The sequence below is a fragment of the Lissotriton vulgaris genome, chromosome 6 (genome assembly GCF_964263255.1).
Source record: "Lissotriton vulgaris chromosome 6, aLisVul1.2, whole genome shotgun sequence".
In the NCBI taxonomy this organism is placed as follows: domain Eukaryota; kingdom Metazoa; phylum Chordata; class Amphibia; order Caudata; family Salamandridae; genus Lissotriton; species Lissotriton vulgaris.
In genome coordinates, this window is record NC_141694.1 from 1,713,282,326 (window position 1) to 1,713,298,504 (window position 16,179).

Sequence of the window (16,179 nt, forward strand, 5' to 3'; positions counted from 1 at the left end):
GTGTGTTTTGCTGTTCACTTTAAGGACAGTCAGCAACTGTATGTGTCCAAATACCCTAAATAGAAATAAGTGTCAGAAGACAAATTGAGCTGCGCTGGGTACTGGAACAACTTTGTGTAGACTTTATCAACCTTAGAAGTAACAACTTAGCTAAAAACAGCAAGGGGTTAAAGTTGTACCCTGTAGTGTACATACAGCAAGTGCAAACCCACTGAGCATTTCACCAGGACTTTAGCTTGAAACATGGAGATGGCACAAGGATCTCTGCAACAAACTCATTAACCCACTGAGCAATCTATACTATGATGCAATTACCTGCCGATTACATTGAGTGCACTAAAGTAGGCAATATATTCAAACTTGTCACTGGCAAGTTACTCAGATCTAGGTTGCAAGTATACTACCCACATAAAGTACTTTAACAGTATTATAACCTTAGACTTACTAGACACAAATAGTTCTCTTCTGCAGATGCCTAAACATCTTGTGCACACTTAAAGTGTGATCTATTTGTGGCCAATAAACGATTCCAGAACCGCTTTACTGTTATTTTTCTTCGTCAATTAGTCTAGAGGCAAAGTGTACGGATTTCCATAGTAGATTTTAGATTTGGCTTGTCTGGCAAGTCTTACATTTTACATAACAGTTCAGAAAATATACAGCATGGAGCAGTGCCATTCACTGAGAGTGAGATCATTTTTTTTCTGATCACATGTGCAAAGTTGACTGAAAAGGAGTGCTGTTCATTGCTAGGGCTGGTTTGCGCCACTCCTTCATTTTATATGTTTGGCAGATACCCTTTGCATACTGACTGTTTGCAGATTTTTTTTTTGACAAAGCCAGACCTCTTGGACTTTCTAAATCGTATTGCAAAGTGCTGCCTTGACTCAGTGAGCCATAAATGTGTGCCATGCCAGGCACGGGCTCAAATAATTGGAAAAAAAACTAAGAAGATCTCACCTGGTCTAAAGTATCGAGAGTTGGGGCTTTAGAAAGCACACTGGCTTTACGTGCTAGGCAGTTTATGGCCACGGCATTTGTTTGTTTCAACTTTACTCTAATTCATCATGGAAGTCTTTCTCCTGCTTCAGAGGGCATGGGACAATGAAGTAATTTAAGGTTGGAAACAAAATTAAAAGTATAATGTTTAAATATCAAAACTGAGAGCAGCACAACGATAATACAATAATTACCAAGGATGAAATGTTTAACAACTGCATGCAATTCCTACACAACGTACATAAAACACTGGCACAATACCCAGCCTGAGCTGCCAGATTTGTAGCCCGGTGTTAACATGGTGCTAATTTTACGGAAAATTCGCCAAGTTTTACTCAAATCACTTCTCCTACTTAATAAGAATAAGAAAACACGCATGAACCTTTTTATAAAAGTATAACTTACTTTTTGGAACCTAAGCAGTGATGGTAATCACAGGTTTTAAAAGCCCCAATCGGTGTTTATAGACGCTGGACTCTCTTGGGTGTATGTCACATATACATAAAGGCATTGCAAGAGGAACAGTGTATAGATAGCATAGCAGAGATGCCGCCTACCTGGCTGAGATTGTGCCGCAAGCTGCTGCTTTCAGTGACAGGGAGTAGTGAAGGAAGAGCTGCTCATAGGAGGTCGCTGTACACTATCACCTAAAGGAGGCCGATTGGGCAATGGGAGAGCAAAACCCCGCCTTTCTACGAGGAAATTCAGCAGCCATCTTTGAATTTCGAGATATCCCGACGTGAGCCTTCGCGGGCTACTTAAGCAGTACCACATTCTTCATAAGCATTAAAAAAACGGTGTATTGTTATTTTAAATTACATAACTAAGGAATAGTTTCCAATTACATACTTGTTTTTCTTGCTTCGCAATGCCATTGATAAGCACCTGCACAATGTGCTGCACTTGATTAAGTAAGAAAAAAGTCAGGCGCTCCACCTAACACTAACCTCTAGGTCGAGGGTGAGTCAGGATTCAGGAAGGAGAATCCAGCCGACTGTTGTCTTTTTTCGTGTTTCTACAGGCACTTTAGCTACTGCTGGCACTGTTCTGGTACACATGTTTTCTAACAGGCAACGTTTATCCAACTAGTGTTAAAGTTGGCCCTTTACAGTGACATGCTCACATCTGCATTTGTAAGGCTCTCTCTGCCCTCTCAGATAATGAGCGGGTTAACCCTCGATTGCCCACAAGAAAAACAGGCAGAAAGTAATTAAAAGAATGTTATTCTTAACATACCATCGAAGTTTGATCATAGCAAGATGGCCACATCAACGCTCATATTAAAACACATCACTGGTTACTAGATAATCCAGTCCAGGTTTTTGCCTCTGCATTTCGGTAGTGTAGTCTTGATTTAGTAAATGGATAACCAAACCCCGTGCTGCTGTCCAAGTGTAAAGCTCAGCACCTGGCTGGCTGCCGCTTAAGTTTCCAGTCCATGTATTAGCAGTTCATCCAGTCGATGTTTTTTTCATTGCATACTGGGTGTTGTAGTTTAATCTGTCCCTTTATTAGATCTGACACAAGAGCAGCTGAAGAACAGTGTGATCTTTTAGAGTCCTGTTGTCTTTAGGGTATGGAACACCCACGCTACTGAGGAGGTCCCACTGTGCAGGGCTGTGAATCACATTAGCCACAGATAATTGATAGCTGACTAGCTGTCACACCAAACCTGACTGTGAACACAGGAACCAATGCCAAGCTTGTGTAATGGGATACCCAGTGTTTTAATTGGAAATACAGAAGTACGGGTATTCAATATTTAGAGTGCCTGTTTTCTCCTTGGAAGTGCTGGTACTCTCCCATTAAATGTATTGTAGCAGTGCTGAGAAGTGCAGGTACTCTCTCTTTCAAATTAAAGAAGTGCAGGTACTCAGTATCAATCAGCCCCTGCCCATTTAAAGCACTTGGACTACCCAATCCCGAGCAATTATAGCTGGAAGTATTTTAGTCAGGACACAAACACACACACACCGCCTCAGACTTTTAATTACGCCTAAGTAATCAGAGTCATTTCGCATTACTCTTTTTGATCCAAAATTACCAAAAATTAGGCAATTATGCCCATTTGTGTAATTATGAGTAATTTGGCACAAAAAGTTTAACGCAGTGCCATTGGGACAGGGCAGGCGCAGATCTATAGGGCACTTTTTTAATGAGAAGGGTCCCATGTCTTTTGAAGATTTTAAAGCTGATTTTGCTATTCTCAAAACCGAGCGGTATCATTATCAACAGATACGTCATTGGGTGATGCAACCCAAGTTGCGTCAGGGAGCAGACAGAAGGCTTACCCCTTATGAACGATGGTTATTATCAAAGCAATCCACAAAATGACTCATCACAGAACTCTTATCACATCTTACACTCCCCAGAACAAGAGATTAAGTCTGCAGGCCAGAAAAGGTGGGAAGCAGAGCTGGGGCAGACATTGATCCAGAAAGAATGGAATGACATCCATTATAGGGCCCGATACTCAGAGCACAACATCTCCAGCGAAGAGCCTGCTACCAGGATAACAACATACTGGTACCTCACCCCCCATAAGCTGTATAAAAGCAATCCTAGTCACTCCCCATGCTGTTGGTGGGAATGTGGAGCCGTAGGCACCCTCCTGCACATATTGTGGGAATGTCCCATAAGGCTTACTGGACACTGGTCCTGGATGAAATAGACCAACACTTCGATACTACTATCCTACGTTTTCCGGAATACACTATCTTGGGTGTCTCTGATAGACTTACATTTCCCCTCAAATCATGTAAAGGGAAGCAGATGGGTGTAGCCCTGGGGGAGATGCTACAGAATATATTGTCAACATGGGGCTCAGATAGGGCACCTTCGGTACAGGGGTGGCTGCACAGGTTGTGGTACATGCTGGGTATGGAGCGTATCTCCTTCTCTCTCCAGGGCAAAAGAGCCTCCTTTGCGGAACTGTGGCGCCCTTTCATCGACCTCCTATGCTCCGAATTGCGACTCACTGCACTATCGCAATATTCCACCCAGCCTCAGGGCTGTTAACTAGCTTGATATTGGCCTCAGAGGTTTCCTCTGTAGCTACAGGGGCGAGGGGAGGGAGAGAAAGAGGGGGGAGGGCGGGCCAAGGAGGAGGTTTGTTTGTTTTTTCTTGGCTGTTCTGAATGCACTAATTAGCGTTTAACTGCCAATGGCATATTAGCTGGGCATTATTGCTTGATGCATCTTGTTTTGTCCTTCTTGTCTTTCAAACCAATAAAAAGATTTAAACCTAAAAAGTATAACGTAGAAGCACAGGAATAAAATAATTTAGCAAGCCGCTGTTGCTGTTTGTGTATTCTTGTATTTGGAGCTTTTCTCCTAGTGTAAAAAGCATCATTGGGTCCGTTTTAGACACAAGGACTAAGATAATAGCGCTAAATGCTGGCTTACTTACCAGCGTAAATCGGTGTCATTTTGCATGACTTCAAGTTACATCCACCGCTAGAGGCAAGTTGTAACTAAACTACAACTGCATAATGTAACATACATGGGTTTCATGAGGAGTGATCCCTGTAGAAAGACACCACAACACGAAGAGGTACAAAATGTTTCTCCTTTAGTCCATTTGCATTTAGACAGCATTACAAGTCGGCATCCAGGTTGTGAATGTTGTTAATCTCAACAGCAGGGCCTTATATCACCCTGTTAAGCCTTCCACGCGCATCATACATATTGAACATACACAATGTCACTTCCTCTGCATAGTCAGCTACTTCATTTTATACTTTGCTGTGTGAGTACACTACAAGTCGCACTCTCACATGCATGCATACTCGCTGATCCCTTCAAGAAAAAACACCACAAGCAAGATATGTGAGCACGAGCCCGTCAGCAAAAAGGAGAGTCACTGTGCTCGTGCATCACAACACTCAACACATCTCCCCCCTTTCATAATGAACATTTATATTGTGATATTAAAACGTTAGAACATAATCTTGGTACTTCATAGGCATAGCATGTGCTCTGCCACCACTTGCCTGCCTTGACATCACTGTCAAGTCATTGGGAATGTCAGCCAAAGGTAAAGATCTAGCAATGTCACCCACTCCACTAGGCTCTCCATTCCTGACATTTAAAAATACATTGCCTCCATCATCCTTGTTAACCTGACATGTCACAGGCCCCTTTCACACAGATACTCTGTTAAAGTTCCACACACTTCCCCCTTCCACACACACTGAATTCATAACCACTTCAATTACTTATTCGGGTTCGGAACAACATGATAGACCCTTACGCACATTCTTCCTTTTTTTTTAAACAAATTAAATCTCCAATATTAACATCTTGCTTGCCTGGCATGCCACTTCTATTTTCCAAAGTGTTCTTCATTTTATGTTTGTATACTTCCATCTTCCACCTGATCTCTTTAAAATCCACCTCAGCAATATCAACTCCATTTATCGTAGCTCTCAAACACTGTGGAATTAAGCTAGTGCTTGGTCTGTGTCCCCTTAACAATTCCATTGCAGAGTTAGGGGACGTCCTATATGCTAGTCACATAGCCTGCAATGCTTTTCTTCAATCCAAAACTCATTTGACAGACAGTTGACCAGCGTCTTTGAATACACGGTTGAACATTACCACCTGACCATTTGATTTGGAATAGAAAACAGAAATGTTCCTATTCACAACCCCACACCTTTCTAGATACATCTGGATGTAATTACTTGTGAAATGGGTCCCAATGTCTGTCACAATTTCTTGGGGAATACCTTCTCTACAGAACACCTCATCCATGTGGGTCCCGTGCTCTTCATGCCACTGGAGTCAAGCTAGCCTGGCTGATGATGGGTGATGCCACGAACATGGTCCCAGGATGGTCTGGCAGTTCGGTCTGGACTGTTCCCATGAGTTACAGGGCCAAGACTAATTTGCATATGGGTGGGTCTGAACTGGAAAGGCATGGGGACCAAAAAACCAATAGATTTAGGCCCAGATCTCTGTACTGGGGTGAATGCTTGACATTGTGCCGCCTATGGTGTCCACACCAGTTCACCAGAAATCCTCCCTAACTCGCCTCTTTGTACATGAAATACCCAGATAACCCTCAAGAGCGTTGCCAATGACACGTTCCCTAAGACGAAAAGACACAAAAACACAAAGAGGTACAAAATGTTTATCCTTTATTACATTCGAATGTAGACAGCATTACACAAGTTGGCATCCGAGTTGTGAATGACATTAATCCCATAAACAGGATCTTAAATCTCCCTGATAAGCCTCCCATGCGCACAATAGATATTGAACATATACAATGTCACTCCCCGTGCATAACAGTCAGCTATTGCATATTATAATTCTATTACAGGACCGGAGGCTTCGTATTATGCTTCTCTTTCTTTAATATGCTACACACAGCAGCCAATGAAATTTAAGTTGTACCAAAACAAACTAAATTTCCCATGATGCTAAACACACATCACTTCCTGCAATAGTCCATAAGACCTGGTCACTCCCGGATATCCTCCTCTTTCTTTGCTGCTCACGCAGCCAGTTAAGTGCCATTTATTGCCTTACTATTTACTTATATTATACGCATGGTGTTATTGCCTGTTTTGTGTCACGATTGTACCTTTGGGTTGTATTACGCGTGCTCGCGCTGCGGCGCGTTATCTAACTGCCTACTTTGTAGTTTATATCGTTGTACTCTTTGACACGCCTCGCGGTCAGCGTCTGCCGGGTGCGATCGCGCCTTCCTTCCCTGAGGGGGGTCGCGAGTGCACCGGGACGCCGCGTGTGCATTGTAAGAGCGGCGCTTGCTCCCGAGAGGCTCCTTTTTCTTGCGCGCTATGTGCGCTTGTAGCGGCGGTTGGCGCTTGGATTTCAGTGTTCTGTTCGGTCTTTGGGCACGTTACCGACTCGCCGACGGCGAGGTTTTTACAGTATTGTGAGCGCGTGGCCCCCCTCATTGGCCTCAGACGCTCGGAGTCTTTAGTTAGTTTCGCTTTCCATAGTTTCGGCGTGTGTAGCCCAATTGGGCTTGCTTTTGGTAGGATTGGGCTACACACGTCGCTACTACCCGTTTTTTGCTTCGTTTTAGGGTCTTTGGTGCTGCCTTCCACCGGAGGAGGTTCATTGACGCTTTGCTGGCTGGAATAACTGCTGGGCCTAGAGGGTGCACACCTCTTTGGACTTTTTTCTACAAACTTTGGCTCCATTCTACGCCTGTGGCCTGCAATAATTTCATACAGCCTTTGGCTGAGGGGCTAGGTACTGGTTGCCCTTGAGATATTTATATATATTTCTTTGTGCTGTGGGTTGGCCCCCCCCTTTACTCCTCTGGTACTACTTTGGCTTATTCATGAGCAAGTCTATGTATACATTTGGGGCAACCATGGAGGACTGGGTGACCTATGATGAGGAGAATGTCTATACAGAGGAAGTGGTTAATCCTTCTTTTGAGGAAAAGATTGTTGAGGCTCTGGACGCTTCTGTTTAGGATTCTGTCAACAAGGCCCCGGAGAAGGCAGTTCCTGGAACTGTTCAGCAGGCTCTGGCTAGTGCTCTGAAGCCAATCACTAAGCAACTGGAGAAATTTGCGAAAATGCGTGGTTTTACCTCAATTGATTCCGCAAAGAAGGACGCTTCTGCCTCTCAGGCGCCTTCTGAGGCTTGGCCTCATTCCTATTCTATGTCCTCTCTGCCTGCTCCAGATTCGGGTAAGACATTCCAAGTTCAGGACACTGATACCGACACGGACACTACTGCCACTACTGATACTGATGAATCTCCCCCCAGGAAACGGACCAAGAAGTTCAAGAATGTAGAGTCTTTTCAGTCTCTGTCCACCCCCTTTACTTTTGATCCGGCAGACATTGTACACCCGCGCTCTTCTGACTGGCTTCCAGCGCCAGAGGTTGCGGCCTATATACATGATAATCTTTACAAGAGCTTCTACAAAGAAGTCAGAAATAGATTGCGCTCGGAGTGCCCGCGTCCAGACATATCGGACAAGGTGGCGGAGACTCCTGACATTGATCCTAGTATATTAACTTTCCTTGAGAAGTTTGCGAAAAACCCTAAGAAGGGTATAGACCGCGCATGGAGAGGCTGCTAGGACAAACTCCTGGACGTGGCCGGCCCTCTGGCCAAGATCCTGGAGATGGCTTTGAAGGCCGAGGAATCCAACTCGGTCATGGACCCGCATGTGTTGGCGGGCTGGACCCAGAGGGCCATTTGCCTTTTGGGCAATGCAAACTGTGCAATTTCAACTGAACGACGCAAGCCCCTTCTCATGAGGATGGACACTAACCTCACTGAACTTGCCACCGCAGAACCAGGGCCCTTGGCGGACGGTAACCTGTTCGGCAACCGTTTTGTGAAGGATGTGGCAAAGTACGTCGGTACTTTTACCACTTTAGATAAGGCTCAATCCGGTATCAAGTGTGCCCTGCAAACTGGTGTTTTTCACAGGGCCGGACGAGGCCGGGGACGCTCGTTTGGGGGTCAGCAATTCCAAGGCCCCCACAGAGACGATTTTGGACATGGTAGAGGAGAGTGGGATTCCACCAGAGGGGGGACCTTCTACCCTACCAGGCAGCGGTTCAACAAGTGACGGTTCAACAAGGGTTCTTACCGTGGCGGCTTCCAGTCCTCGGAATCAGGAGGTGAGTGCTCCAGATCCTTACCCTTTGCCTTTGGGGGGTCGTACTTATCATTTCTTTCACAATTGGGTTCAGTTAACTCAGATAGCCTGGGTCCTAGAGACTGTTCGAGGTTTTCATCTGCATTTCTTTCAGGCCCCCGTACAGGAAGTTTTTCCCAGACAGCTGTTTTTTTCCCAAGCAGAAGACGCTTTTATCGTTTCAGAAATAGGAGAATTGCTGCGGAAACGCGCAATAGCACGCTGCGACGCGGGCCCTCTCGGTTTCTGCAGCAATATTTTTCTAGTACAGAAGAAAGGTGGAGGTTACAGGTTGGTACTCAATTTAAAAACCTTCAACCAGTTCTTAGTTTACAAGCATTTCAAGATGGAGAGTATCCATCTTTTGACGGATCTGTTGAAACAGGGGGACTGGATGGTCCGTTTGGACCTGAAAGACGCCTACCTATCCGTGACGATTTTTCCTCCCCATCGGAGATTTCTACAGTTTCAGTGGAGAGACCAATGGTACGAGTATTTGATCCTGCCTTTCGGTCTCTCATCAGCTCCTTGGTGCTTCACCAAGGTGTTAAAACCGGTGATTGCCTATCTCAGGGAGCAGGGGATCTGTATGATAGTGTACTTAGACGACATCCTGATCATGGCACAGACGCAGGATATATCTTATCAGCACCTGCGCTTGACCATTGCTACGCTGCAAAATCTAGGTTTTGTCGTCAATGAGAAGAAGTCGGTTCTCTGCCCAACCCAGAAGATAGAGTTTCTGGGCTTTGTCATAGACTCGCAAAAAGCTCAGTTGAGTCTCCGGCAGTCGAAACTGCGCGACATTCAAAAGGAATTGCGCGTCCTGTTGTCCAGACAGACGGTGACGCTGCGCGCGATAGCCAGAGTAGTGGGTCTCCTGGCATCTTCTGTGCAAGCAATATTTCCGGGGCCCCTGCATTATCGGGCCCTTCAGAGATTGAAGATTCAGCATCTCCAGGAGGGTCTCTCCTATACGGATCTAGTTCCTCTGTCGTCGGAGGTTCCGCAGGAACTCCAATGGTGGTTAGGTCACGTGGAGGCTTGGAACGGTCGAGCCGTCTTCGGCTCCGTTCCGGAAGTCATCATAGAGTCCGATGCCAGCCGTTGGGGCTGGGGAGCCTGTTGTGGAAGTATTTCCACCGGCGGCAGGTGGTCTCTGCAAGAGCTAGAGCTGCACATAAATTGTCTCGAGCTGCTCGCCGGTTCATTCGCAGTCAGAACCCTAGCACCCAAGAGGGTGTCCTGTTGCATCCTACTAAGGATGGACAACGTTTCAGCGGTGCGCTACATCAACAAACTAGGGGGTACAAGATCCTCCATGTGGGGTCGAGATCCAGAAGGAAAATGTTTCAGATGCGGCGCCCATCAGGCGGATGTAATGCATATCTTTGGCACGTGTGTAAAACTAGGGGAGTTGTTTGGACATGTAAATAAGTTCCTATCCGAGATTTTGAGCACTCCTTTTCAGCTGTCATTAATGCAGATTTTGTTGGGTATAGACACGGGGGGTGCCCGACCTGAGTCCACGGATAACACTGGCTATTTGATATTCGTGGCAATGGCGGTTTTAAGACTCTGCATTGCCTCTTGTTGGTTACAAACTGACCCCCCCTCATTTGAAGCATGGCGAACTCGATTTTTATTTACTTATAATATGGAATATAATTTGTATGCTATTAAGGGAAAGCGGAAAAAGGCACTGGGGAAGCAAATATGGGGACCGGTCCGAGTATATATGCAGGCATAAGTCTGATAAATCCTGACATTCTCTGTATCTCGCTTAGCACCCACAATTGTTTTACCCAGCGGACTGTTATTAAATGCTGTAGTACCTGTTCTACTTTATAAGAAACAAAACATCTGATTTATTGAAAGTCTGTTTTGCTGTCGATTAATGCCTAGACTTGGCTTATGTACATGCCTTTCTCTTCTTTTTCTTCTTTTATCCTTACTGTTTCTTTTTTGTTTTTCCTCTTGAAAAGAATATTTAGTATACTGCTCTTGTAACTCCACAACAGTGTGATGAGCTATATGCTGTATTTTGTATTCGTGATCTCTACCTTAAAATAAAATAAAAAAATAAATAAAAAAAATGTTGGTAGAGATAGCGAAGGATTTCTGGCATTACTGTCTGACCCACCAGATTTCTGTCACGGCAGAGTATATCCCGGGTCAGTCGAATGTGGTGGCGGATTGGCACTCACGCCACCTGAAGGATTACAGCGATTGGCAACTCAGTCCGAAAGTGGTGCACTGGTTGCAAAAGATCTGGGGAACGTGTCGGATCGATCTGTTTGCGTCCCGTCTGAATCGTCAGATGCCTCTGTTCTTCAGTTGGAGACTGGATCAGTTGGCTCTAGCGAAGGATGCCTTTTCTCAGGACTGGTCTCAGTCTCTGAATTATGCGTTTCCCCCCTTCATTCTGATTCCCCGACTGTACTCTCGGGTTCTGCGTCAGAAGGCGGAGTTAATTTTAGTGACTCCCCTTTGGAAGTTGCAGACGTGGTTCCCGAGCCTTCTGGAACTGTGCTGCGACCTTCCCAGGAGGATGCTGCGAGATGCACCCGATGGTACTGTCGGGACATCTGACACTGATGGCCTGAAGACTTTCAGGAAACGTTGGCAAATGCCAGAGTTTTCGGAACAAGCTTCCGCCTTCATTTATCAAGCCTGGGCTCCCTCCACCAGAAATACTTCCGCTTGGAAAGGCTGTGTACGTTGGTGCGTGGAACAGCACGTGGATCCCGTGGGGGCAGGACTACCCTCTGTCATAAATTTTCTTTCCTCGAAAGCGTCAGAGGGGTTAGCCTATCGTTCTGTTTATAACTTCCACTCCGCGATTTCGGCGGGCCATTGTCAGATCGATAGTAAACCGGTAGGTATGCACCCTATGGTTTGTAAACTTTTGAAGGGGATTAGAGTTGCGAATCCGCCTAAGCCTAAATATACGTCCTTGTGGGACATCTCTAAGGTGCTCGATTTTCTCGCTAATTGGCCTCATAATGATCTTTTGTCCAGAAAGCAACTTTCAGCTAAACTCGCTATGTTACTCTGTCTGTCGGCTTGTCGACGTTCCTCAGACCTGAAGGCCCTGGATATTACGGGTAGAGTATTCACCCCTGAAGGGGTTTCCTTTAATATATCAGCCAGAACTAAGACTATGTCTCGATGTGTTGATTACTATACTTTTCCTAGCAATGCTAAACTTTGTGTGGTTCAATGCCTTAAAGCATACGAAGAATGTACAAAGAATGTAAGACCTCTGGGTGTTTCGCAATTATTGATTGCCTTGCAGAAGCCCTTCAGGCCTGTTACTGCGGCTACTATAGCCAGGTGGTTCAAATTTATCATGCAGGAGGCTGGCATTGATACTCAAGTGTTTGGGGCACATTCTGTTCGGGTCGCCATGGCGTCTAAAAGTTTTATGTTGGGATGTACCATTCAAGATATCATGCATTCAGCTGATTGGTTTTCTGAATCCACTTTCAAACAATTTTACTATAAACCGGTGGGCGATATTTCCTCTGTAGTGTTTCATGAGCGTTAAACTAGCATAATACGAAGCCTCCGGTCCTGTAGTAGAATAAAAATTAGCTAGCTATCGCGCCAAGAATTTTCAATTCTATTAAGGACACGGAGGCGAGGATTATCCCACCCGGTTATATTACATGCATTGTAATATCTGCCCACCCATGTTCAGGGTCTGTTTTACAGATTTTACGGGCATTATTCTCTCTCATTTCTTCCAGGTTCTGAGAAGAAGATGGACTGAGAACATCTCTGGTTAAGGAATTCTTTCCTGTTTGCTGTTCTTCCACGTTGGAGGCTGTTATGTTGGACTTCAGTTATTTATGGACTTCTGTTCGGAGCAAAGAAAGAGGAGGATATCCGGGAGTGACCAGGTCTTATGGACTATTGCAGGAAGTGATGTGTGTTTAGCATCATGGGAAATGTAGTTTGTTTTGGTACAACTTAAATTTCATTGGCTGCTGTGTGTAGCATATTAAAGAAAGAGAAGCATAATACGAAGCCTCCGTGTCCTTAATAGAATTGAAAATTCTTGGCGCAATAGCTAGCTAATTTTTTATTTGCCGCACAAGCACAATAAAAGTCGCACTCTTGCGAGCATGCATACTCACTGACCCCTTCAAGAAGAAACACTAGAAGCAAGATATGAGAAAACGAGAGCGTCAGCAAAAAAGGAGTCACAGGGCTCGTGCATCACAACACCCAACACATAAGACAAACAGTACCTACATCTTTAGCAACACACGCTAAAATAATTGCCATAACAGTCCTTTTACACACCCATGCTTTTTCCAAAGCTCGTCTGGGAAAAAATAAAGAGGCACATACAAATTCCCATTAATAGCACTGCAAAGAAACCGCAAAGCAGCAAGAGTTATTTACGGAAGTTACACTATTTTCCAATTGTTCTTCTCTAACTTTTAAGAAGCTGGTACATATTTACTTAAGAATAAGGCACACTGGAACAAGATCGTATTAAACTTTACTTTTCATTTTAGAAAAAGGTTCTATTTTTGGAACTACTCTTACAGTGTTGTGTCTTACCTACTATCTTTTTACATTTTCAAATCTGCTTCTCTCACTATGCCTCTTCCTTTCCTTGATTAATTGTCTCCATTTCATATGGATGATGAATGCACGAATGAATGAATACGTGTATAAACTGCGGCGGAGTTGTAAAAGGATTTGCCTCAAGCCACTTTGAGGCTCACTAATACCGGTAGAGTAACATGCGAGGAGGATTAATTTAAAAGGTACGAAGAGGTTTAGAGTATTGACGGCTTTCATTTTACACTCTCCTCCCTTCTTCATCCCGCGTTGCAGTTTACCTCTTTCATTTGTTGAATCTTCACGCACGTGTGAATGGATCCATGCGCATGCGTCGTCTTGTTACTCTCTGAAGGGCAAAGCAACTGTCAAAAATTCTCAGAGTCCGTGTTAGCAGCGATAGAAGATTGTCCCAGCCTACGACCAGTAGTCGCGTACTGCGTACCGTAGTTTGGGCGGAAGTGCTGCAGTCAGGCTTCCATGCCCTGCGCTGCCTTACTTGGGAAGAAAGATGCTGTGTGCTCTGCTTAGACGGGGGCGACCCCGGGTGCCGCACATTGGGTGGCAAAGTACGCGGAGCTTGGCGGGCGAGCAGCCGGCTGAGAATGGCCGCTACCGGGACACCGTGCTCCTGCCCCAAACTAACTTCCCAGCTAGGTTGTCCGGTGATCAACAGACGAGCAGCGAGCTGCAGATCCAAGAGGTGAGCATATATGGATGTCGCACGTGTCTTTTCCGCGGGGCTTAAAGGGCATATGTTGTGTCGAGTCGTTGCTATGCACCCTTTCCTAACACCTTCCCTGCTGCTCAGCCAGGATGACTGCTGGAGTGCTTGGTGATGTAGTGGAATGCTGGAGTGCTTGGTGATGTTATGGAACGTTTGAGTGTATAGTGAGGTGGAGAGTGTCAGTTGGAGTGTGGCGGCAGAGCAGCAAGGAGGCTGCTCCTGGTGGGCCTATCAGCTATTTACCTTTTTTATTTATTTATTTTATGCGTTTTTATATAGCGCAGACTTTACCCGAAGGTGTCAGAGCGCTTTACAGTAGGAACAGTAACGTTACATGAGGAGAAAATTACAAGTGGGCATGTTACAAAAGCAAACGTTACGTTGCATGAGGCAAAAGTGACAATTGTGCATGTATCAAAAGCAAGCAAAATACAAGGAGAGGTAGCAAATGATCCGTTACAAGAGGAAAGAGTGACAAGTGTGCATGTAACATAAGTGTACAAGTAGAGGTATAATACTGCAATAAATGGCAGACATTCAAAACACAAGAACACACTGGGAAGGCACTTCTATAGGCATGGAATACAGAATTTCCTATAGTGGAAGAACTTCCTTCAGGGAATAGAGAGGGCGTGAATTAGATTTGGAAGTGTATTTGAAGGAAGAGAACTTTGAGTTCAGTTTTGAAGGACCGGGAAGAGGTGGTGGTCCGGAGCTGAGGTGAGTTCCAGATTCTCACCGCGTTACCTAAAAAGGATTGGGCCATCGATCTTTCCTTTTTGAAAGTGGGAGGTTGCAGCAATACATTTCCGCATTATGTGTTGGTCTAGAGCCTCCAGAGAGTTGCAGTTTATTCGCCAGGTAGTGCGGAGAGGAGTGCAAGGTTTTGTGGGTGAATCAGGCAGTCTTGTAGATAGATCTTGTCTTGATGGAAAGACAACGGAGGGTAGATAAAATGGGTGTGATGAGGTCGCTGCTTTTGGCCCCATATATGAAATGAGCTGCTGAATAGAGAACAGATTTAAGGGGGGACAGGTTGGATTTGGGGATGCCAGTAAGAAGAAAATTGCAGTAGTCCAATCTAGAGAGAACCAGCGATTGGACCAGTGTCTGGCTCCGGGAAGAAGCAACAAATCCCCCAAAGAAGGCGCAGTTGGTATTGAGCAGACTTTTCAATGAAATTGATGTGGTAGAGTAGATTGAGTTTTTTGTCGAGTATGACACTAAGGTATTTTGCGCTGTCGACAATGATGGTTTTATTGTTAAGTAGATTCATCTGATCCATCCATCCATGATTGAACCGGAGGAGGAGAAAGTGAGGAGGAAAGGAGGAGAAATTCAGTTTTGGAGGGATTCAGAATCAGTGGATGAGTTAACATCCAGTTTTGAATTGAGTCAAGAGTAGAGTTTAGGATGGAGAGATCATGAGTGGAGGCCACCTTAAGTTAGATTTGAGTGTCGTCTGCATAGAGATGATAGAGGATCCCGGATTTACTGAGGAGATTTCCCAATGGTTCCAAATAGAGGTTGAACAAAGTGGGTGCAAGTATAGAACCTTGAGGAACACCTTGACCTACCGCCAAAGGAGATGAGACTGTTCGCTATTTTGATCATTTGGGATCTATCAGAGAGGAAGGAAGCAAACAATTTAAGCATAATGCCCTCCATGCCCATTCCCTGTTGAAGAGTGTTGTGATTGAAAGTGTCAAAGGCTGCAGAAAGGTCAAGGAGAATTTGAAGACAAGACTCCCCCGAATCGAGTATCTGCAGCGCGTCATCAATCACTTGCAGCAGGGCTCTTTCAGTGCTGCAGTTTTGAATGAAGCCAGACTGGAAATTGTCAAGAAAACTATTGTCCTTGATATGACGGGAGAGTTGTTTCGCTACACATCTTTCTGTGATTTTCACAAGAAAAGGTAGGTTAGTGATGGGGCGGAAGTTGTTGAGGTCGTTCACAAAAGCAGTGTTTTTTTTTAAGCAGAGGGGTAACCTGCCCAGTTTTGAAGGAGACAGGAAGGAAGCCTTGACAGAGGGAGAGGTTAACCAGAGTGGTCCAATAGGAAAGAGAATGGGTATAGAAGTCGATGGCAATGGCACTAGGGATGGGGTCAAGAGAATGGTTGGAGGGCTTTGTTTTGAGGATGCATTTTAGGAGGGCCTCTTCAGAGATGGGGTCAAAGTTCTGTCAAATGGCTAAGGATTTGTGCTCCTCTGGAGGGGTAGGATGAATGAC

The 16,179-nt window shown here is 45.0% G+C and overlaps 2 protein-coding genes across 4 annotated transcripts in view; one reads left to right on the plus strand and one right to left on the minus strand.

The window, feature by feature from the left end:
- The window catches only part of BPNT1 (3'(2'), 5'-bisphosphate nucleotidase 1), a 238,623-nt gene extending 225,051 nt beyond the window's left edge, over positions 1-13,572 (minus strand). Inside the window, exon 1 of one of the 3 annotated variants that reach the window (XM_086927922.1) lies at positions 13,501-13,572. The gene's annotated coding sequence lies outside the window, so the exon portion shown is untranslated. Of the gene's footprint in view, positions 1-1,556; positions 1,689-2,235; positions 2,355-13,500 lie in introns of those variants that run through there. The other 2 variants (XM_086927923.1, XM_086927920.1) reach the window with 2 other exon arrangements.
- The window catches only part of IARS2 (isoleucyl-tRNA synthetase 2, mitochondrial), a 628,540-nt gene continuing 625,913 nt past the window's right edge, over positions 13,553-16,179 (plus strand). The window contains exon 1 of the mRNA XM_086927919.1: positions 13,553-13,922. Coding sequence (XP_086784045.1) covers positions 13,731-13,922 — 192 coding nt within the window. The 5' untranslated portion in view covers positions 13,553-13,730. The remainder of the gene's footprint in view (positions 13,923-16,179) is intronic.